At 39.1% G+C, this 22,156-nt stretch overlaps 1 protein-coding gene across 1 annotated transcript; it reads left to right on the top strand.

The window, feature by feature from the left end:
• The first annotated feature begins 2,559 nt into the window (after positions 1-2,559).
• Positions 2,560-21,337, top strand: LOC118276981 (uncharacterized). Its single transcript, XM_050699785.1, has 19 exons — positions 2,560-3,899; positions 4,380-4,433; positions 4,873-4,986; positions 5,675-5,701; positions 6,268-6,294; positions 6,997-7,023; positions 8,408-8,434; positions 8,815-8,841; positions 10,246-10,272; positions 10,602-10,628; positions 10,738-10,764; positions 11,062-11,088; positions 12,933-12,959; positions 15,300-15,326; positions 16,725-16,751; positions 19,292-19,318; positions 19,788-19,814; positions 20,101-20,127; positions 20,263-21,337. Exons 1-19 carry the CDS (start codon positions 2,607-2,609, stop codon positions 20,653-20,655), a joined length of 2,259 nt encoding a protein of 752 aa, XP_050555742.1. The 5' UTR covers positions 2,560-2,606; the 3' UTR covers positions 20,656-21,337.
• Positions 21,338-22,156: the final 819 nt, after the last annotated feature.

Below are 22,156 nucleotides of genomic sequence, written 5' to 3'. Positions count from 1 at the left end.
AGCTTACTTCCATACTTATATAATACTTTCAGTAATACACGTGCTCAGTGAATGGCTTCAGGGTATTAGGGGACTCTTAACATAACTGATGAAGTGGGTGTTACATGTACATGAAGCGTTTTTTAATGTAAATGGTGAAAACTGGGTGTTATGTTAAGTATCTGATGGAGATCGGTTTATATTAACCTGACTGTTTTGATACTGGTTAAAAGTGGTTAATCAAGAAAGTCTCAAAACTAAATAACTGCGTTTAAAACACAGACTTCAAAAAATCAAAAACTAAAACCAAAACAAAAGGGGGAAAAAGAAAATAACTATTATTAGTTACCCACCCACTGATAGGTTAGAAGTCGGTGCCACAAGTTCTTAACAACTTCTAAAAATTATTCATTAAAACCTTTATAGTTATTTTTTTTATATTATGAGGTTATGGCACCAGCCTTCTAGGCAAATTTCAAACTAAGATTATGATGCTCTGTTATTGACGTGTAAAAGAGTTACATTATAACCTATTTGCAAAATAAATATCATTTATCATTTATCTGTTGTGTGATATTTTCGTGGACGAATATAACATATAATATAGCTAAACCTGCGTATATTAATCTCTGCAATAGATTTTAATATAATATACAAATTAGAATACCTATAGATCTGTTCTGAGTCAGACTAACGGACCATTCAATTTCAAACGTACCTAATTAAGGATTAATTAAAATAAATGCTTCGACTTTGACTTTATCTATTTTTGGAAGTCATTGTTGAAAACATCCATTCAACATCTCCCCTTTAACACAAAAGTTTCACATCTATCTGTTTGCTTAAACATTAAACATTATGAAACATTAAATTTCGCGTGAAATAATTCCTTGAGCCTTTTCAAACAATCTTATGTTTCAGGAAACAACTGTAAATCTTATAATCAATGTTAACAGCGCCTTAAACAGTATTTAACTCTGCAGAACTTAATATTTTAATATTTCACTGAAAATAAGTTGTTAAGATCATTTACTTTACAAACGGCGTTTAGTAAGAAACTCATTTACATGATCACCTGTTAGTGACAGTCAGTCAGTTGGAGTAGTTTGTGACAGTCAGCACATATTAGCCAACCCTTTTCTGACGTCAAACTGATCTGATATTTGGTACACACTCTTAATCTTGATGACCATAGAATATAATATTTTTTTCCACAACTGCTTCCATTCTGGATATCAAACGAAAGGGGTTAATTGGTACAATAGAGCTCACTAAAACGATTTTCATGGAAGAAAAAGCTTTTACGTAGGTACTACTTGTTTATTATTAGGCTGCAGGGCAAGGGGTCTCAGGTTTGATTTCCGAGTCGGGCAATGTATAGCTTGCCTTTTTTAGCTTTTCAAAAATATTCAGTAGTAGCAAGGAGTCTGTAATAATTACAAACTCCTTGCTACTGGGCACAATTATTGTGCCCAGTATATGGCAATAGGCTCACCCCCTATTACATGCGACTGATTACACAAATGGTGAAAAGTAGGTTTTTATAGCGACATTACGTGCCGTAATGTGCACCTCTGCATACCACTTCGGGGATAAGAGGCGTGACGTTGTAAAAAAATTTGTTTATTACTAAAGTCGTCCCATCATCGTAGCGATCCCGAAAATTAATCGTATCGTGTAAAAGCAGTCACGTTTAACAGTTTAATTTCCTTCACACAAGGTAGTTGTCAATCGGGGCGCGTCAGTAGCGACATCTCGCGGGAACAACTACGTAACTGCTAATTGTGAATGCTATGTGTACCTGCATTTACGGCGACTGGGGTTAACTTGGTTTTATGTTAATAAGGCACTATTATTCCTTCTTTTTTTTAAATTTCATGAGCTGGACGGATTCGCTCGAATCGGGGTGATGACTGGGTCAAAAATAAATGATTACAACTTTTCAATACCATAAAATATTCAAAAATAATCTGACAACCTCATTCCTGATGAACTACTTAATATTCGATCTTTTCTAGCTAAATTTCTAGAAATAAGTCGTCTATTTGACGTCAAAAACTTATGACGTTATAATAGACTATTTCATGCAAAGTTTATAGAAAATAACGTTTTTGACGTTTCGTTTCAATTTGACTAGTAGGAAACATGCCTATTGTCTTGACTGCACGGTTGACGTGGTAGCTGGGCAACTGGCTGCCGCGCAACGTGTAGCGGGTTCGATTCCCACACGGGGCAACTCTTTGTATGATCCACAAATTGCTGTTCCGGGTCTGGGTGTCATGTACATGTAAAATTGTATGTCTGTAAACGCAGCCACGACACAGCAAAAAATCCTAGTGTAGGGCAACGATTTATTAAAGAAAGAATGGGCAAGCAACAAACAAAGCACTGTTTAAAAAAACATTATAATATGGCTACGTTTAGTTGGTTATCTTCTTATATAAATGCAATTTTGACCCGAAGCCAGGCGTTATGGTGCATTGCTTATCAATCCCTGCATTAGACAACTGCATAATATGCAATCTCAAATTGTTGAACCAAGACAATCGATTATCCAACCATGAAACGAACAGATAGGATATTAAATTTAGTATCCTTTGCATATCACAGCACAAAAAACGTAAAACATGATAAATAAAAGTTTAATAATCACAGCTATATCAATATATATTACATTCCAATGCAGTTTCATATTTTGCACAGTTCATAAAACGCTCCAGGTTTTTCCACAAAAATCATATAAACACGGAAACATATACCCACAGAAAGATATATTGAGGACGACGGAGGATCAAATCGAAAAGAAACTTAATATCAATAAAGAGGCACCTGCGATTCATGTAGGAGGAACTCAACTCAAAAAGACCTCAACTCAAGAAGGAGGAAATCAACTCAAGAAGACACCAACAGAAACAAAAATAATTTATAAATCACATCAAGAAAATGATGTTAGAAAAGATACATTGCCCCGTATAGAATTGAAACACTACAAAACCACAGACGGTCAAACAACCCTTCAAGAGAAACCAGAACTCGATGAACCGTTAATTGCTAAATATACAGAACAGATAGCGCAATGGAAGGCTAATTTAGATAAAACACAGAGTTTGAAAGCGGATAAATTGCAGCTTGAAGAAATAAACGAAAAAGATCTAGAGAGAGAAATAAGAATGTGGAAAGAAAGTCATAATGATAAACCGACACAGGATTGGAAGGAAAATTACTCGCAGCAAGGTCTACCATGGGGTGGAAGCATCACAAAATTCACAAACAAACAGGAAAACCAAGATAAAATAACTGATCAAACCGAAAACCAACAAGCAAATCAGAAATCCCAGTTTACTGAACAAGATGTAGAAAAAGAAATACATCTATGGTCAGAACCAAATCAGAATAAAGAGATCAAGGAATTAAAGAAATATGTAGATGATGCACCATCAGTAGAAGATGAGCGCAACGCATGGTTAGAACAACAGATACAAGCGCATTTGACGTCAATAGAAAATTTTGGTTTGCAAAAAGCAAAGGAAACTCAGAAAGAAATCCCAATGAAAAGTAAATATGTTCCTAAAGAAGAAGTTGTTGCCAATCCAGCCATTGAGAAAGTACCCGAAGCAAATATTTCTGTTGATGAGGCAGAAGAGTTAAGTGCCTCTGAAGAAGAGGAATATGACGAACCAGAAAAAGTAGATGACAATAAAGAAGAATCACAAAAGACTCTAAGTAGTGCAGAAAAGCAGGCACTACAATGGAAGGAAATTTTACTCAAAACCAACAAGGAAGGACAAAAAAGTTCAAAAACATTGAGTGTAGAAAACAAAGTCCGACAGAAATTAGCAGAAATTATGTCAAATAAAGATGAAAACCCAGTGAAATCTGAAAAAGTTGAATTTGTTAAAGCCATGGCTAATATTGCCAACGTAAGTTCTTTTGTGTATAACTCTATATATAAAAATCAATTGCTGTTTGGTATTCTCGCTAAAACTCGAGAACGGCTTGACTGATTAGACAAATTTTGGTCTTGAATTATTCGTGGAAGTTCAGGGAAGGTTTATAGGTGAAAAAAAAATGGTTGAGACGGAACGAAGTTTGCTGGGTCAGCTAGTTATTATATAAGGCTGAAGAGTTTGTTTGAACGCGCTTATCTCCGGAGCTACTAGTTCGAATTGAAAAAATATTTTTGAGTTAGATAGTGCATTTATTGCGAAGCAGCGGATAAAACCGCGCGGAAGTAACTAGTCATTATAATTGTAACTAAATGTCCCCTTGAGTTTGATTTGCGAATAAGCATTATTGGATCCTATTTAAAATAAAATACTATATAAAAAGTTATAGCGTGTTGTTACAATGACGTCGTTCCAAAAGCGATGTGTGTAATATTAATTATTATTTGATTACAGTCGACAAAACTCAAGATAAAAGAATTGTTGAAGCAGCAGTTGAAATCTGTAATGGTAACTGTAAATTATTTAAATAATAATAATAGAATCTTTATTTTCTTTTAAATGGTATAAGTCAGTAAACGAGCAAACGAATCGCCTGATAGATGGTAAGCAATTGCCACCGCCCATAGACACTAGAAACACCAAAGGCGTTACAAGTGCGTTGCAGGTGCAAGGTGTTTCAAATGTCCATGGGCGGTGGCCATTGCTTACCATCAGGTGATCCGTCAGCTCGTTATCGGCTTATTCCATAAAAAAATATGACATACTGCCACACTCAGAGACATTTAATGATTACTTAAACTATTCCTTAATAACGATTTTGTATCGAAAACAATTGCTAAGGACTGGGTTAAGTAACCATTAAATGACTCTGAGTGTGGCAGATAATGTGTTTTCTTTTATGTATGTTTGTATATTCATTATGTAAGTATTTATTTATTGTACACAGGGTACGAGTAATACTTCGCTCGTTAAGGTGGATTCTAAGAAAACAGCTCTACGTAATAATGTGTTGAATCTTAAACGTTCCAACACCAAGTCTCCGAAAAAATGCATACACAAGGTAATTTAGTTTTCTATACCAAAGACGCTTTTCCAGATCCGGAGCTGCGGACAACATAACAGGGGCCTTAGTCTGCTGTTACAATTGTGTCAGAATGGTCGATCATTGAGCAGTGTAAGAGGGAAGGAGCTATACAACCTACATAGTTGCGTCCCTCTTGCACTGCGCAATGATCGACCATTCTGACACAATTGTAATAGCAGACTAAGGCCCCAGGTTACCGGGCTCCGGCTCAAAGCAGGAGAAGGAACGGGGTGGTTTTCCGTCAGTAAGAGTCTGACACTCCCTCCCGCCTCACTCTAGGGGGGAGAAGTTATTGGATAATTTTCCACCGTCAAAAAAAGGGTACTTTTCCAGAGACGTGCTATGTAGCTATGCTACTAACTAAAATGTTAGAATGAAGTTAATGTAAGTTTTAGGTAACTGATATACATACAATTTTATATTTTATTATAGTTTCTTTTAGAATTGACTTTATGTTTTGCAATTGACTTTATGTTATATGAAAGTCACCAAAGATACTCGAATTTTTTAGATGACGATCAATCGTTTTCGAGTTACGCTCGATTATTTTCGAGTACTGCTTGATTGTTTTCGAGGAATCCTTGATTGTTTTCGAGTAATTCTCGAGCAAAATTTCAAATATACCATTCAGTCAGGTTCATATTTTTTTTGTGTTTTTCGACAGTGTTTCGACCCAAAATGTGAAGTTAATGTAAGTCTTTGATAACTGATATACATACAATCTTATATTATATTATTATAGTTACTATTCAAAGTTTATTTGTTTGTTTAAATGAACTAATCTCCGGAACTACTGGTCCAATTAGAGTATCCAATACGAATATAATAGAATCATTGTTTATTCTGATCTTAGTCATGACACTCTTCTTTTTGTGTTGGATAGTCCATTTATAAAGAAAGGTCTATCTAATATATAAAATTCTCGTGTCACAGTTTTCGTTGCCATACTCCTCCGAAACGGCTTGACCGATTTTGATGAAATTGTTTGTGCTTATCCGTCTATTTCTACATCATCATCTATTTTCCCCCTAAATGTTAGGGGTAGTACAACCCTATTTATTTTAGTTTTCCGCGGACGAAGTCGCAGGCAGAAGCAAGTAAGGTTATAGAACATCACGCTACGATCTAAAGAAGCAGAGCAAAGCAGGTGAAACCGCGTGAAAGTAGCTAGTTATTAATAACTACTATAAAAAGATATCAATTTTTTCTTCAGTTTGTTATATAATTATGATCCATGTTTGTATTTTTATATATCAGTGCATAGGTCGTCGCGGATCGGCAGCCGTAAGTAAATCAATAACATATTGTGTACTATAGGGAACAGAGAATAAAGTCCCCTAAGAAAAGGAGGATCCTCCGACCAGGCGAGGTGATCAGCCTGGCGGGTTTTCTATCCGTGTTAATTCGCATATAAACTTCATATGTGCGATGCAGGATGTTTATGACGTCATCCGTTGATTTGTGATTTGATGATGTGATTTGATGTCGATAGTCTATGCGCGACTTCTGTCATCTGTCACTTGTCACTTGTCAGAGTGTCACCACAATATTTTTATTAATATATTATACGGTACATAATATGTTTTTACATGCCTCGTTGGTCGAGTGGTCGCATGTGCGACTGCCGAATAAGAAGTCTCGGGTTCGATTCCCGGGTCGGGCCAAGCACTACTGGGCTTTTTTCGGATTTTCGAAAATTTCTCGGTGGTGTCACGGACTCTGGAATTGTGTCCAGTATATGGCAATAGGCTCACCCCCTATTATAAGGGACTTATAACACAAATGGTGAAAAGTGGGTGTACATTGTATAGTGGCATTACGTGTCGTAATGTGCACCTCTGCCTACCCCTTTGGGGATTAAAAGCGTGACGTTATAAAAACAAAGGGTTTCGAACCGGCACCCTCATGCGCAACAATTTTCTTTAATATATGTAAATAGTCAAGTTAGCTATATTTTACTATATTTTATTACTATATAATTTTCAGTGCAGTGCTAAAGGTTGCAAGGCTAAGGTATGTTACTTCAACATCAAGGTACAATTGTTATACTGCCGCACTCAGAGACATTTAATATTACTTAAACTAGGCACGAATGGGCCGGCTCGACCGGAGTGACACCACGGCCTCACAGAAAACCGACGAGAAACAACGCTTGCGTTGTGTTTCGTAGTGTGAGTGAGGTTACCGGAGGCCCAATTCCCCCCTTCCCAATCTTTCCCATCCCCGATTCCCGAACAACAACCCTTAAATTCCTAACTCCCAAAAAGCCGGCAACGCACTTGTAACGCCTCTGGTGTTTCAAGTGTCCATGGGCGGCGGCGATTGCTTACCATCAGGTAATACGTCTGCTCGATTAACGGCGTGTTTCATAAAAAAAAAAATACTTATTCCTTAGTAACGATTTTGTTCTGAAGACAGTTACTAAGGACGGGGTTAAGTAACCATTAAATGACTCTGAGTGCGACAGATAATGCTTTTTTTTTGTTAAGTACCAACAGATCATTCACTCCCTCTGTGGCTCGAAACTAGTAGAGCTTTCCTCTATTAATTTACGTGAGTAATTTTTGATACGCGTAATATTACGTGAGTAAACAGATACATTGCTCACTTAAAATGAGATACACGGTGCTTCGTATCTTCTATGACAATATCCTCTAGTGTGGTAAGAAGTTACATTCATTTTAACTAGAAATAGAGTATCAACCGTGATTTTCATTTAATTTAGTATGTCTCATGATAGTTATTATAAAAAATAGATTTAGATTTAGATTTCTGCCATGATCGTCCCACTGCAGGGCAAAGGCCTCCCTACCTTCCTTCCACTCCTCTCTGTTTAAAGCTTTTTGCGGCCAATCCTTGTCATAGCTGTTGAGAAAAAAAATATATGAAAATATATATTATACATTCATTTTATTTTAATGAATTTAACAATGTTTGTACATGTTCTTTATGTTTAGTTTTGAATGCGTTTATGTTATCGCATTTTTTTATATCGTCTGGTAATCTGTTAAACAACTGTGCAAAAAAAAGGGCCCTTTTCCATAATTTGTTTCCTTAAGGGCTTATGCACACCTCGTTTTTTAAGCGCGCCGTCGACGCGCGTTTTGGAACCGAGCGTCACCGGCGCGTTTTTCTCCTGCAGAGCAGTTTGTTGTCGTTTGTATCGATACAAACGCGCGTCTGTATCGCTACGCACACGCGTTTGCATCGCGTCTGCTTCGCTATACAAGCGTGTCATGTGTGCAAAGGTCTACAGGCTGCGTCTAACTTGCGTGCGTATTGCGTCTGTATCGCTACAAACGCGCGTCGTCGGCGCGTTTAAAAAACGTGGCGTGCATAGGCCCTAAAATAAACCATGATGTCATTGTTTAACATATTTTATTATGTCACGTTGCAGACCAAAGGTCCAGATTCTGCGTCCCTAGTAAGTTTTCAAATATTTTTTAACCGACTTCAAAAAACTGGAGGTTCTCAGTTTTACCTCTATGTATGTATGTTTGTGCGCGATTATCTCACGTTTAGCTGGTTTCAGCATTGTATTTTTCTGACTTAGGATATGGTTTGATATGAATATTACATGTCTATAAAAAAATTGAAGCGGTAAAGAAAATAGCGATGGGTTCCTTTTATAAAAAAAGTTTTTACCTAAGTTAAGCTACATATTTATTTAAGAAACTCATCAACATAAATAAACATGGTAAATATCCCGACTCAAGTTCTAATAATAGTATTTATTTAAGTACACTAGGTATATACGATTCCCCAAAAATATAGCATATAATTTAATAAATCTTAACATTCCAGTGTACGGGAGAAAAATGTCATGCAGATGTGAGTTTAAAAAAAATCTTTAAAAGTATATCATTTCCAAAAGCATGAAGTTGCTGAAGTGCCAAGCGTGGGTACTATGGCAAGCTACTCTTATGCTCCGGAGCTGCGGACTACCTAGCGGGTTTACCGGGGCTCCGGCTCGAAAAGCAGGAGTAGGAACGGGGTGGTTTTTAGTCAGTAAGAGTCTGACACTCCCTCCCGCCTCGCCCAAGGTGGGAGAAATCATTGGATGATCCCCCCCCCCCCCCCAAACAGTACTCTTATGTAGTGAAGGCTCACAGTCCAGGAGAGGTCGGATACGGGCTATTTATGTGATTAATGATTAATTTTATGTACAGTGCAACGGACAGATTGACACACGTGTTCTGCTAATTGATTTTCACCGCATATACAGGGAACTTTGTTGGGGTGACCATCGTTTTAGGGGGGGAAATTGGGATGCTTTTTACTAATTTTTTTTTTTTTCAAGAATTCTGAAATGTTATTAATATGACAGCTGAAACAAATATATATAACGATCTATTGCATTTATAAGACTGAAAGTTGGTAAAGTGGACCTGGTCAAACAAAATATTAAAAATGCTATTCTATCGGTCAGTCCTCTAGTAAAATGTTTTCACGAATCTAGGTGTGACGCGTGTATGGTGATTTGTACGTGTGTAAACACACCCACACTACACAGGAGAAAAATCGTAATGCGTTTTTTAAACGTCAGCACAAACAAAAAAAATATCCTACAAAATACATCCCACATACACAACCTACTCATAACCGGTTTACACCGGTCGTATCCAGTTAGATGCAGTTATAACACATCACTAGAACTAATTCAATAGTCTATCGTTGTGACTATTGTGCTGCTCACCCGCTGTTACTAACTAGCGCTATAATAAAATAATACTGTACTGAAATAGAATCAGCCCATGTTTTGAGCTTGGGGAAAATGACACTTATTTACTTGGCAATAGAATTGTAAATTGGATGTTTTGGTATTAGGTTATTGGTGCTATGGTTCTAAAGGGTGGTTTCTGATCGTAGTACATTCTTGTTCAGATGTCATAGTACGAAATTGAAACGAGAGCGCGTTCGGCGCTGTGATTGGTTGGTGCATTCGAGTCGCCCAATCAGAGCGCCGAACGCGCTCTCGTTTCGATTTCGTTAAAGGTAAAGCAACCTCGTACTAAGGTACTGTAAAAGGGGAGACAGAAAACAAGTTTTAAGTACGGGAGAACCTTGCTTCGACACGAATGGGCCGGCTCGACCGGAGTGATACCTCGGCCTCACAGAAAACAGACGTGAAACAACGCTTGCGTTGTGTCGTTGAGTGAGTAAGGTTACCGGAGGCCCAATTCCAATTAAGTATTTTGTTAACTTAATATTATCGATATGTATTTTAATTTTCAGTGCTCCGATGAACTGTGTATAGCGGCGGTAATATGACTTATTTTAATTACTTACATCTATACTATACTTATATTTTTATATTATAAAGCTGAAAAGTTTGTTTGTTTGAACGCGCTAATCTCCTGAACTATCGGTCCGATTCAAATCATTATTTTTGTGTTGTGTAGCGCATTTATCGAGGAAGGCTTTAGGCTATAAAACATCACGCTATGACTAATAGGAGCCAAGCAGAGCGGGTGAAACCGCGCGGAAGTAGCTAGTTCATTATAAAATTCTATATGTATTAAAAAAAAAACATTTTAAAACTAATGGAAGTACTACTGTAGAGTAACTATTACATTTTTGTATTTCCACAGTGTGAAGGTAAAGAATGCTATGCCAAAGTAAGTACAAAAAAGATAGATAATTCATCGGTTAAACAAACATGGATTTCAAGATAGTTTTGGTAGCCATACATTATTATGTATACTAAATATTTGTTTTATCTCACAGTGTAAAGGCAAAACATGTCACTCAGTGGTAAGAAAATAACAAAAGATTTTACATAATTTACTTTCGTATAATGTTTATCTGTATTATTAATATTATAAAGCTGAAGAGTTTGTTTGTTTGTTTGAACGCGCTAATCTCCGTAACTACTGGTCCGATTTGAATAATTCTTTTTGTGTTGGATAGCGCATTTATCGAGGAAGGTTAGGAAGGTTGGTTATTAGGAAGGAGAACCGAGCAGAGCGGATGAAACCGCGCGGAAGTAGCTATTTAATTAAAATATACACGACACTGAGAATAATGTTTTAATTTTTTTTTATGGTATAGGCTAATGGTGAGGCAGCACACACAGAGGTAAGTAGGAACTAATCTAATGAACATTAACTGCGGTTTTACTCGTGTAGTCAAAGTAAAGAGGTAGCCTGTATTAAAGTAAGTTTATCAGGTTAAAAAACACATATAACTAACATAACTTTTTTTAAAGGGGAAAAATCATCCAATGCCTTCTCCCACCTTGGGCAAAGCGAGAGGGAGTGTCAGACTCTTACTGACTAAAAACCACCCCGTTCCTACTCCTGCTTTTCGAGCCGGAGCCCCAATAAACCCGCTAGGTAGTCCGCAGCTCCGGACTTCTCCTGCCTTGGGTGAGGCGGGAGGGAGTGTCAGATTCTTAGGTCTCTTGTCCACGACACAGTTTTTCAACCATACGGTGTGTTAGCCGTGCAGTCTTACAGCCGTACCGCCGCACGTTTCCACGCTTCCATAGTGATCCATACAACACTGACGACCGTGCCTACACACGGCGAATTAACCGGAGATTTTTAAGGTGAAAAACCGTGAGTACAAGAGAGTGACTAAAAATCTTCTCCTACTTTGAGCCAGAGCCCCGGTAACATTTTACGTTGTCCGCAGCTCCGGAAACTATCATAACTTGTCTGTTTTAATCGGCTACTTTCATACTAGTCAAATTAAATACATTTATCGAAACGTACACACTCATGTCCCTGGGAAGCACTGGACTTCAGTATCATGAAGATCTTGGCTTCACTTTAAATTTTTATACCAAATAGCAAACTTATTTCTTGAAAATAAGATAAAAAAGTCAGAACTACGTAGTTCGTCAAATCTATGCATGAAAGTGTGAAATTTTTAATATCTTATTGTATGTATGTATTGAAAAATTGGAATAATTTATGAGAAAATAATACAATTCTCGAAGTTGCAGCCTTCGAAAATTGGATTATTTCCTCATTACATTGTATTAGAATAGCTACTTTTCAGCAGAAATATTATGAGTTCTGTGTAACATAGCGGTATCCACCCTATATGGTTACCTCCTATAAAGGCTGCTGTGTACGAGTACGCGGCGCATTTTAGCTTTTTTTTGAGGGGGGAAACTCATTCAATGACTTCACCCGCCTTGGGCGTGTCAGACTGTTACTGACTAAAAACCACCCCGTTCCTTCTCCTGCTTTTCGAGCCCCGGTAAACCCGCTAGGTAGTCCGCAGCTCCGGATCAGGCATCAGCCCTACTGGGCCCCATCTTTGGCGCATTTTAGCTGCGTGTATTAATTTACAATGTGGGTGTACGTTTCCACTGGACTACACGAATGTGACACACGACTATGTATAGCGTGGCACAGCGCATGGAGAGGCTACAAGGTGTGTGACTGAAAACGTTGACAGCGTTGTGCTATGTAACCGCCTATTCGAGCAAGCCACGCGTGTATCAATGACGTCAATTTATGCGTAGTCTCTCCGTGGATTGTAGTTTTTTTTTTATGAAACACGCCGATAATCGAGCAAACGTATTACCTGATGGTAAGCAATCGCCGCCGCCCATGGACACTTGAAACACCAAATAGGAATTTAAGGGTTGTTGTTCGGGAATGGGGATGGCGAAGATTGGGAAAGGGGGAATTGGGCCTCCGGTAACCTCACTCACACAACGAAACACAACGCAAGCGTTGTTTCACGTCGGTTTTCTGTGAGGTCGTGGTATCACTCCGGTCGAGCTGGCCGATTCGTGGTAGTGGACACAACCACTTACATTTTCTTACAAAGCGAACTTTAATACACGTGCGTAGCCTCTTCGTGCACCGCGGTGGGACCGCGCCTTGAAGCTGCTCTGCCATATAACGTCATCTTTCAACGTTTAGTCCTTTGAATGTAATACTTCATTCGTTTATCTGTTTCAGTGTCAGAAAGATGATTGCATGGCTTATGTAAGTACAAAAACAATTAAAACAATAAATATTTAGGGAACAGAGAGTAAAGTTCCCCAAGAAAAGTAGGATCCTCCAAACAGGCGAAGTAATCGTGTCTGGCGGGCTTTCTACCCAACTGTTGTTCGTTGGGATTTTCTATCCGTGTTAATTCACATGTAAACTTCATATGTGCGATGCAGGATATTTATGACATAATCCGTTGATTTGCTCGTCGATAGTCTATGTGCGACTGCTGTCATCTGTCACTTGTTACTTGTCAATGTGTCGCCACAAATATCATACGTGTTCTGTACTCTTGATCCTGCGACTTACTTAAACCACCCAGAAACAAGCAGCGAGATCCTCACTTTTATCAGAATTATTATCTCCTGGACTATTTATTTGCCTGCAGTGGTCGTCCCACTGCAGGACAAAGGCTTCCTTACCCTCCTTCCACTCCTCTCTGTGCAGAGCTTTCTGCGGCCAATCCTTATCATAGGTGCCAAGTTCGTCCCGCCATCTTCTCCTGGGCCTGCCGCGAAGTCTGTTGACGTTGAGTGTGCTCTACTGAATGACTATTTTTTTTTTGTGGGGGAAAATCATCTTATGTCTTCTCCCGCCTTGGGCGAAGCGAGAGGAAGTGTCAGACTCTTGCTGACTAAAAACCACCCCGTTCCTACTCTTGCCTGTTGAGCCGGAGCCCCGGTAAACCCGCTAGGTAGTCCGCAGCTCCGGACTGAATGACTATGCTGTTGACTTTTCCATCTTATCCTTGACCTTCGATGGTGCTGCAGTACTTAATGTGAAATTGAACTGTATCTTCAAAGCCGAGTGGAACCGGTGATATCTATCGAGCGGTGTTCCACAGGGTCTTTTTTTTTTTTTTTGAGGGTGGAAAATCATCCAATGACTTCTCCCGCCTTGGGCGAGGCGAGAGGGAGTGTCAGACTCTTACTGACTAAGAACCACCCCGTTCCTACTCCTGCCCGTCGAGCCGGAGCCCCGGTAAACCCGCTAGGTAGTCCGCAGCTCCGGATTAGGCATCAGCCCTACTGGGCCCCATCTGTGGTGGTCTGATGGCTCTTTGAGGCGCGCGCAGAACGCGACGCGTCGCACGCACAGGTCTGAACAGAAACAGGAACCTACCGAAGCTTCCACGTCCGGTAAGCACCTGCGTCAGGCGGTAGGTGAGGACGCCGTGGCGCCTCTCTAGCCACTCCTCAAAGAGGGGACTTACCGCTGCAATGACAGCGAGCCCAGCCCTTGGTTGCGACAGTCGCTGCTGCCATTCCGCCATGAGATCGCGCCGGAGCTCATCCCGCCACGCATTAATCTGGCGCGGCAGTGGAGTTTCGCCCCGGCGACGCGCGTCGGCGCGCAAACTAAAGACGCGCGCGAGCACCTTCGCCTCCAGATCCCACGGCGGGAGTCCGGCAAGGAGGTTGGCCGCCTCTCCGGAGATCGTGCGATATCCGCGGATCACTCGAATGGCCATGACCCTCTGGGAAGTGAGCAGCGACAGAGCTGGCCGCCGCATCAGGTTCGGCGCCCAAACAGGGGCTCCGTAGAGGGCCATGGACCGCACGATCCCCGCGTACAACCTCCGGCAGGAGGCATTTGGCCCCCGAGGTTGGGCAGGAGCCGCTTAAGCGCAGCCCCCGTCCGTTCCAACTTAGGAGCCAAACGTCGGAAATGCTCCACGAAGTTCCATCGACTGTCGAGGACGAGTCCTAGGTACTTCATCGTCGTCTCGACGCCGATGGTAACCCCTCCTGCCGTTATTTGGGACCCATCCGGAGGTGGCGCGTTTCCGCGGCCATGAAAACACATGGCCTCGGACTTGTGGAGCGCCACCTCGAGTCCCAATTGCCGGATCCTTGCAACGACCGTCGCAACCGCTCTCGCCATTAAATTGGCCGCCGCCTGGTGCGACCTCCCGTGCGCTAGCACCAGCGTGTCGTCGGCGTAGCAGACTACGCTGACACCGTTCGGGAGGTCGGTGCGCAGCACCCAGTCGTAACCGATGTTCCACAGGAGCGGCCCCAAAACCGAACCCTGTGGAACACCGCGCGACATCTCTCGCCGGTTCCACACACCTTGGTGACCGGGGTAGGTGACGAACCTATCCGTCAGGTAGGCCTCGATAACACGACGGAGATAGGTAGGCACCCGGTGGTACCGGAGTGCCTCCAGTATGCAGCTCCAGGGCAGGGAATTGAAAGCGTTGGCGATGTCCAGAGACACCGCCACAACGACCCTACCCCTGGACACTGCATTCCCCGTCGTGAGGCTTCCCCGTCGTAAGGTTCCACAGGGTCTGGGACCACAATATATAATTTAAAAAAAAACTTTTTTCAGGCAACCGGCATTGAAGTTGATGCAGAGGTGAGATGATATTATTTTTTTCATACCTAGACTAAATTAAAAGATTTATTCTACAAAAAAAATAGCGATTATGATTATTTGGGGAAAATCGTCTGATGACTCGGTTGGGACTTAATAAAGAGAGTGGACTGTATAAATAGGTTTAATACCGTAATTACAAATATTTAGTATTGGAACAATGAAATGCCCGAAGTCTAACGCGTCTGAGAGCTTAGTGGCCGCGCCGTGGCGCGAGCGCTGCCGCGTTCAGTACCGCGACCCCGCGCTTCCCCGGTGTCGTCCGCCCGTGTCGTCTACAGGCGTATGTGATGCGCCGACATCATCTAATGCCTTCTCCCCCGGATGAGGCGAGAGTGTCAGACTCCTACTGACTAAAAACCACCACGTTCCTACTCCTGCTTTAAACTGGAACCCCGTTAAATACCCTCGGTTGTCCGCAACTCCGGATCAGGTATCAGCCGTACTGGGCCCCATCTGTGGTCTTTTCAAGGATCGAGACGCAACGCGCTCGGGTTTAGTTCTGGTCGGGCGGCGAGCTACTTATGCTCGAGAGAGAGTAAACGTCGACCCATTTAACATAAAAAAAACTGGCCAAGTGCGAGTCGAACTCGCCCATGAAGGGTTTCCGTAGCAGCAAGCAGATGACATAATATATAAGTTATAAAATAACTTGGTTTTACATAGTGTTTGTATAAACGACAAACTTATATTTGCGTTTTTTATAAATATATTATTTCTTAAAAACTAATATTTGGTTCTAACCAATTTTCGTTGTAAGTTTCTATTGAAATCTACAGCATATATATTTTTTTTAGCTTTCTCACTCCCTTATTTTAAAAGTTCTAACTTTCAAACGATTGATGTGACGAAAAAAGACCTATAAATAAACACCCATCACGATGGGTGTTTATGGATAGGTCTTAAAAAAAGACATTAAGGTTTCAAAAAACATTTTTCGTCAAAATCAATCGTTTGAAAGTTAGACGCGTCCTGAGTGGAAACTTTTAAAATAAGGGAGTGATAAAGCTAAAAAAAAATATGCTAGCTGAAAAAAATTTTTTTTTTATCAATTCCATGTATGGAGTGCCCCCCTTTAATTTTTAAATTTATTAATTTTTATTCAAAATTCGAATAGCGGTTACCGAAATACATCAACTTACAAAGTTTCAACTATGTAGGTCCAACAGTTTCGGAAATAAATGGCTGTGACCTACGGACGGACGGACGGACGGACAGACAGACAGACAGACATGACGAATCTATAAGGGTTCCGTTTTTTGCCATTTGGCTACGGAACCCTAAAAAGGTTATGATAGGGTGACGTTCTATAAAGGAGAATGAGAACGATTTCACTTCGTTGTTGTTACTATTATTAAATTGTTCAGTACTTTATTTCAGTGCAGAGGAACGAACTGTCAAGCCCAGGTGAGTATTAAATGAGTATAAATTATACGATATCGAGTAACAACAACCCTTTGATTCCTAACCCCCAAAAGGCCGGCAACGCACTTGTTGCCTCGCCTCTGGTGTTTCAAGTGTCCATGGACAGCGGCGATTGCTTACCATCAGGTGATCCGTCAGCTCGTTTACCGGCTTATTCCATAAAAAAATAGTTTTCTATTCTGAAATTGAAATTGAAATTGAAATTTATTCGAAAATTTGTACACAAAAAGAGTTACATACATTTCACGTTCAAGTAACATTTACCTTATAATAGTATAATCATAGCCTTAAGATAATCTATTACTACACTTATATTAAATCTATACATATAATAAAATCGTAGAAAAGTGCTGTCTGTACATTGAAAATAAAAATAAAAAAAATAGCAGGGGTTATTGTTATGTCGATGTCAAACCCAAAAATGTAATTAACTTTTTTTTGTCTGTTTGTCTGTTTGTCTGTGTGTCTATGCGCGCTAATCTCAGAAACGGCTGATCCGAGTTGGATGCGGTTTTCACGAATATATTGTGGTATGCTTCAATTTACATTTAGTGTATGTTTCATGTCAATCGGTTCATAAATAAAAAAGTTATATCAAATTAAAGAATCACGTCGAACACTATTCTATGCTTATACCATTAATCTCCGCAACTATTTGACGGATTTGGTTGAAATTTGGTACAGATATAGTTTAGAACCTTAGAAAGGACATAGGATAGTTTTTATTTCAAAAAATAATAATAAACGTTAAATTTCGTTACATTCATTTGGTTGGGTATCGGCCGAGCGCTTCAGTACTGTTGTGGAAATAGTGTACTATAAGTCGTATGATTATTTGTCTGCAGTGGTCCTGCTGTTTCGTGTATTCTAAATAATTGGTTTCGTTGTATTTGTCTATTAAAAAGTTTATTTGTTGAGTTTTCCTGGTTTTCTGGTTAAATTATTTAACGTAGGTTTAGTTTGATATCGATTATTAGTAGTTACTGTAGTTAGTTTGTTTAATAAAATTGTAAGTCTATAATTTATAAATTAATTAGATTTAAGTCGTCTCTTTTAAATTATTTAGTTTAAGCTTGGTTATTATAGCATTGAGGATAGGTTGTAATATAATTTCTTTTTTAATTGTTATAAATTCGTAATTCGTAGCTTTCTTTAATTCTTTAGTTTTAAGTTAGTTTTCATCTTAAGTTCGGAAAGATTATAATATTTCTTTAGTTTAAGTCCGTTTTTAAACTATTTTTTCTATGCCCTAAGTGAGTATACATCTATTAAATTCAAACGCAGAGCTCATTATGTTGATTTTTGAGGAGTTCCCTAGAATATCTTCCACATCTAATTTTTGAAGAGATCCCGCGAAATCGGGAACTATGTGGTTAAAACCAAAAATTTGCCGGAAGTCACTATTCCACGCGAACGAAGTCGCGGGCTATAATAAATCTGTAGAAGGGTCAATTCTGCTCATTAAAAATATAGAAAAAATAAATAGCAGGGTGTTACTGGATCGATACCAAACCCAAATATGTGATTATAATTTTTTTGTCTGTCTGTCTATATATGTTCAGGCATCACGTGAAAACTAACGGTTTGATTTCGAAACTTGGTATAATTATGTCTTATTATCCTGGACATAAAATAGGTTACTTTTTATCCTGGAAAAATACGTAGAAAAAAATCTTTATTTTTCAGTTTTATTCTGCTCAACAGCAGTAGCTCAATAGAGGGATCTCCTTAATTATTATGGGCCTCGCCGTATTTGGGTCCAATAGATATTTATAAGATGTCATTGTAAGAGTAACTCAAAATGGAGAAATAAAACTTCCACGCGAAGACCGACATCCGCGCGGACGGAGTCGCGGGCAGAAGCTAGTTACAAATACAAATGGTGGTAATTTGGAATAAGAATGTAAAGTAGCGACCTGCCCGAACTAGGTTTATATTAACCTGTGTTTCAGACCATCACTTTACGACGCTTTTTAACTAGGACAATATTTGTTTATGTTAACCGGATATAAAAGTAATATATTAATAACTACGAGAATAAGCATAATTATACGTAAGAGGAGCCTATGTTAATATTACAAGTACTTGCACTAAAATTTCTAGAAGTTTCTCTGTGTCTGTGTAATTGAGTGTTGCTAAATATTCTGATATTAAATAACTACATTTTTTGCAACTAACACTATAGAAGTCTAACAATTTGTTAAGTTTATTATATAGGAAAGGGCCTAAAAAAACATAAAAGCGCCTAGCAAACGCATGTTTAGTTTGAAGCTTTGTGCAAACTAAGTCCTTCCTTCTCTTGTCAGAGGGTACTGGAACAAAAGGAAGTGCAGTGTGTTGGTGGAGAATTATATTAAGAATAAATAATTGCCGAACTGTTAGCACGTTACATACCTTATAAAGCTCAAGTGTAGGAAATCTAAAGGGGCGAAATGTGGCAACCTTTAAAATTGATTCTCTTTTTATTAGTTAAGCGCTAAGTGGCATTTGGGTAGATTCTTAGATTATCTTTCTTTTTTTAGTGCGTAGGACTAAGATGTACGGCCAAGGTAAGTGTCTTGTTGTAAATATTTTGTTACAATATGTATCCGAAACTCAAGAAGAATTATTAGCAGCATACTTTTTAACCGATTTCAAAAAAAGAAGGAAGTTCCCAATTTGATCTGTATGTATGTTTGTTTTTGATGCAGTTGACAGCATAGTATTTTTTCACCCTAGGAAGGTTGAGGCATATTATCCGACTTAAAAAAAATTTAGGTCAGCCCGTAACGTCAGGACTTTTTATTCCCCGAAGGGGTAGGCTGAGATGCACACTACGGCACTTAAAGCCACTGTACAATATACACCCACTTTTCACTATTTGTGTTATAAGATAGAAGGCGGTTCCCTTTTAAAAAAACATTTTCATAAGTATTTCTATTATTAGTGTCATTTAATGGCGTTAAGCCTATTGCCGTACACCGGATTCCAATATTTGTTATTGAAAATGATAATATTATAGTCTTATTTATTTTTCAGTGTAAAGGCACAAACTGCATTGCCGGGGTAATTATTATTGACACCTATACCTACTGTATACTGAAATTACAAGTAACCAGCTCCCACGCTGTTTTACCTGCTGCTCAGCTCTTTCACCATTTGTGTTCCATTTAATAGGGGATAAGCCTATTGCCATACCCACACCAGGCAGAATTCCAGACTCCAAATAATCGAAAAAAGCCCAGCAATTTTTTGCCCGACCCGGGAATTGATCCCGAGATCCCTTGCCTGGCAGTCGCGCTTACTAAAAATATATTAACAACTAACAACTGCATTATTTTGTACATTACAGTGCAGCGGAGACAAATGTCGGGCTCAGGTTGGACTTCTTTATTTTTTAGACCGTATGAATTTAAGTTAATTATTTTGGCTCACGGTAAACGCACCCACGACACAGAAGAAAATCCTATTGTGGGGCAAAGCAATGTTAAATTATTTACTTTATTTTTCGCAGTGTTCCGGCCAAGGTTGTCACAAATCAATTGTTTCGGTACCTGACTATATTGAAATACCAATAAAAAAACCTGACTACATTAAAATACCAATAAAAAAACCAGACTACGTTGAAGGCGATATCACAAGTGATGAAGACGTCTCATTTCTAAAAGATGATATTGATGACAAAAAAGGACATAAGGGAGAACCATTAGCATTATCAGGAAACAAGAAAGATACCAATTCAACGTCATTGATATCAGTCTTGTTTCCTGACAATGGTAATCACACGTTAAAAGTAATAGACATCGGCATGGTCATAGTATTCGATGAATACGTTGACGCATTAAAGCAAACACTTACTGAACTTCAAAATACAAATTGGTTAAGAGTACTAGCGAATAGATTTTGAATAAAAATTTGAATGGTGTTACATTATTTGGTGACTGAGAGGTCTACTCGGAACCACTTTTAAGTCAAAATAATCTGCTATTTTAAGAAAAATCATTTTTTTGAAACCTAACTTCAAAACTATCAAAGGTTTCCTAAATGCCTATTTAAGGGAGAGAGGGTTATGGAAAAAGAGGAGAGTACCGTCTGCCCTCTGGTACCAATTTATAAAAAAAACTCACTATTTCCATAGAAAAACAATAGGGATGATGACGGGGTATGAAAATTAAAAATCTATTTAGTCCGTTAGTTAGGTACTGAAAAATAACAATACTTGTATAAAACGAAATAATAAAGTTTAGAAGTGCGAGCAAATACGTCATTTCTACTTGTAAAACGTACCTGAAAGTGACATCACGCGATATTTCAAATCAATATTGGAAAGTATTTGGTTCTGTAAGAAAATAAAAAATCCATGTCGAATATTTTAAAATAATATACAAAATGGACATTTAAATAAAAATTAATCATCTACCCTATTGTTGATAAGCTATCTTAACCCTCGCTCAAAACAATCAAAAAATGTCTTAAAGACGAAGAATTCTACTAAATGCATCACATCGATGCCTAATTATCATTGACGGCTCAATTGTAATTTAATATAGAATTTGTATGTTTAGTAATAAATAATGTTTTTCAACGTCTTTTTTATATTTATCATTCCGTAAAGTAACGCTAATGTAGAGGTACACAGAAGAATAACATTATTCTGTCTTCTGTATTTGGAGAGATATTATAAAAGTTGATGTGAAGCACGCAGCGTGCTTGTATAATCAGAGTCATGACTATGGCCTCGTTGGTCGAGTGGTCGCAAGTGCGACTGCCGAACAAGGGGTCTCGGGTTCGATTCCCGGGTCGGGCAAAGTATTACTGGGCATTTTTCGGTTTTTCGAAAATTTCACGGTAGTAGCACGGAGTCTGGAATTGTGTCCAGGATATGGCAATAGGCTCACCCCCTATTACATGGGACTTTAACACAAAATGGTGAAAAGTGGGTGTACATTGTATAGCGGCATTACGAGCCGTAATGTGCACCTCTGCCTACCCCTTCGGGGATAAAAGGCGTGAAGTTATGTGTGTGAGTCATGACTACGAACGAAGCTTAAAAAAATATTTACTTAATAGTTGATACTCTGTAGTTTCTGCCTATTCCCACAAGATTTGCTGCTCGAAATCCATTCAGAAAGTCTTCAATGAGATAAAAAGGTTCTCTATTGGAGGCTACCAGCCGGTAAACGGTATAAGTGGTATTTATGGTATAAGCTGGTAAACGAGCAGACGTATCACCTAATGGTAAGCAATCGCCGCCGCCCATGAACACCCGAAACACCAGAGGCGTCACAAGTTTATTGCCGGCATGTTGGGAGTTAGGAATTTAATGAATTTTTGGGAATCAGGGATTGGGGAGGGGCATAATTGGGCCTCCGATAACCTCACTCACACAACGAAACACAACGCAAACG

Source organism: Spodoptera frugiperda, chromosome 17 (genome assembly GCF_023101765.2).
Source record: "Spodoptera frugiperda isolate SF20-4 chromosome 17, AGI-APGP_CSIRO_Sfru_2.0, whole genome shotgun sequence".
In the NCBI taxonomy this organism is placed as follows: Eukaryota; Metazoa; Arthropoda; class Insecta; order Lepidoptera; family Noctuidae; genus Spodoptera; species Spodoptera frugiperda.
The sequence above is the reverse complement of the archived record's forward strand: the minus strand, read 5'-3'. Positions and strand labels throughout refer to the sequence as shown.

Bases quoted from the DNA above. Each gene is read 5' to 3' on its own strand.
- LOC118276981 (XM_050699785.1), top strand. From the start codon at position 2,607: ATGATAAATAAAAGTTTAATAATCACAGCTATATCAATATATATTACA. The intron at 4,987-5,674 runs GTAATTTAGTTT...GTTTTTCGACAG, and splicing joins CGAAAAAATGCATACACAAG to TGTTTCGACCCAAAATGTGA. The intron at 8,435-8,814 runs GTAAGTTTTCAA...TTAACATTCCAG, and splicing joins GTCCAGATTCTGCGTCCCTA to TGTACGGGAGAAAAATGTCA.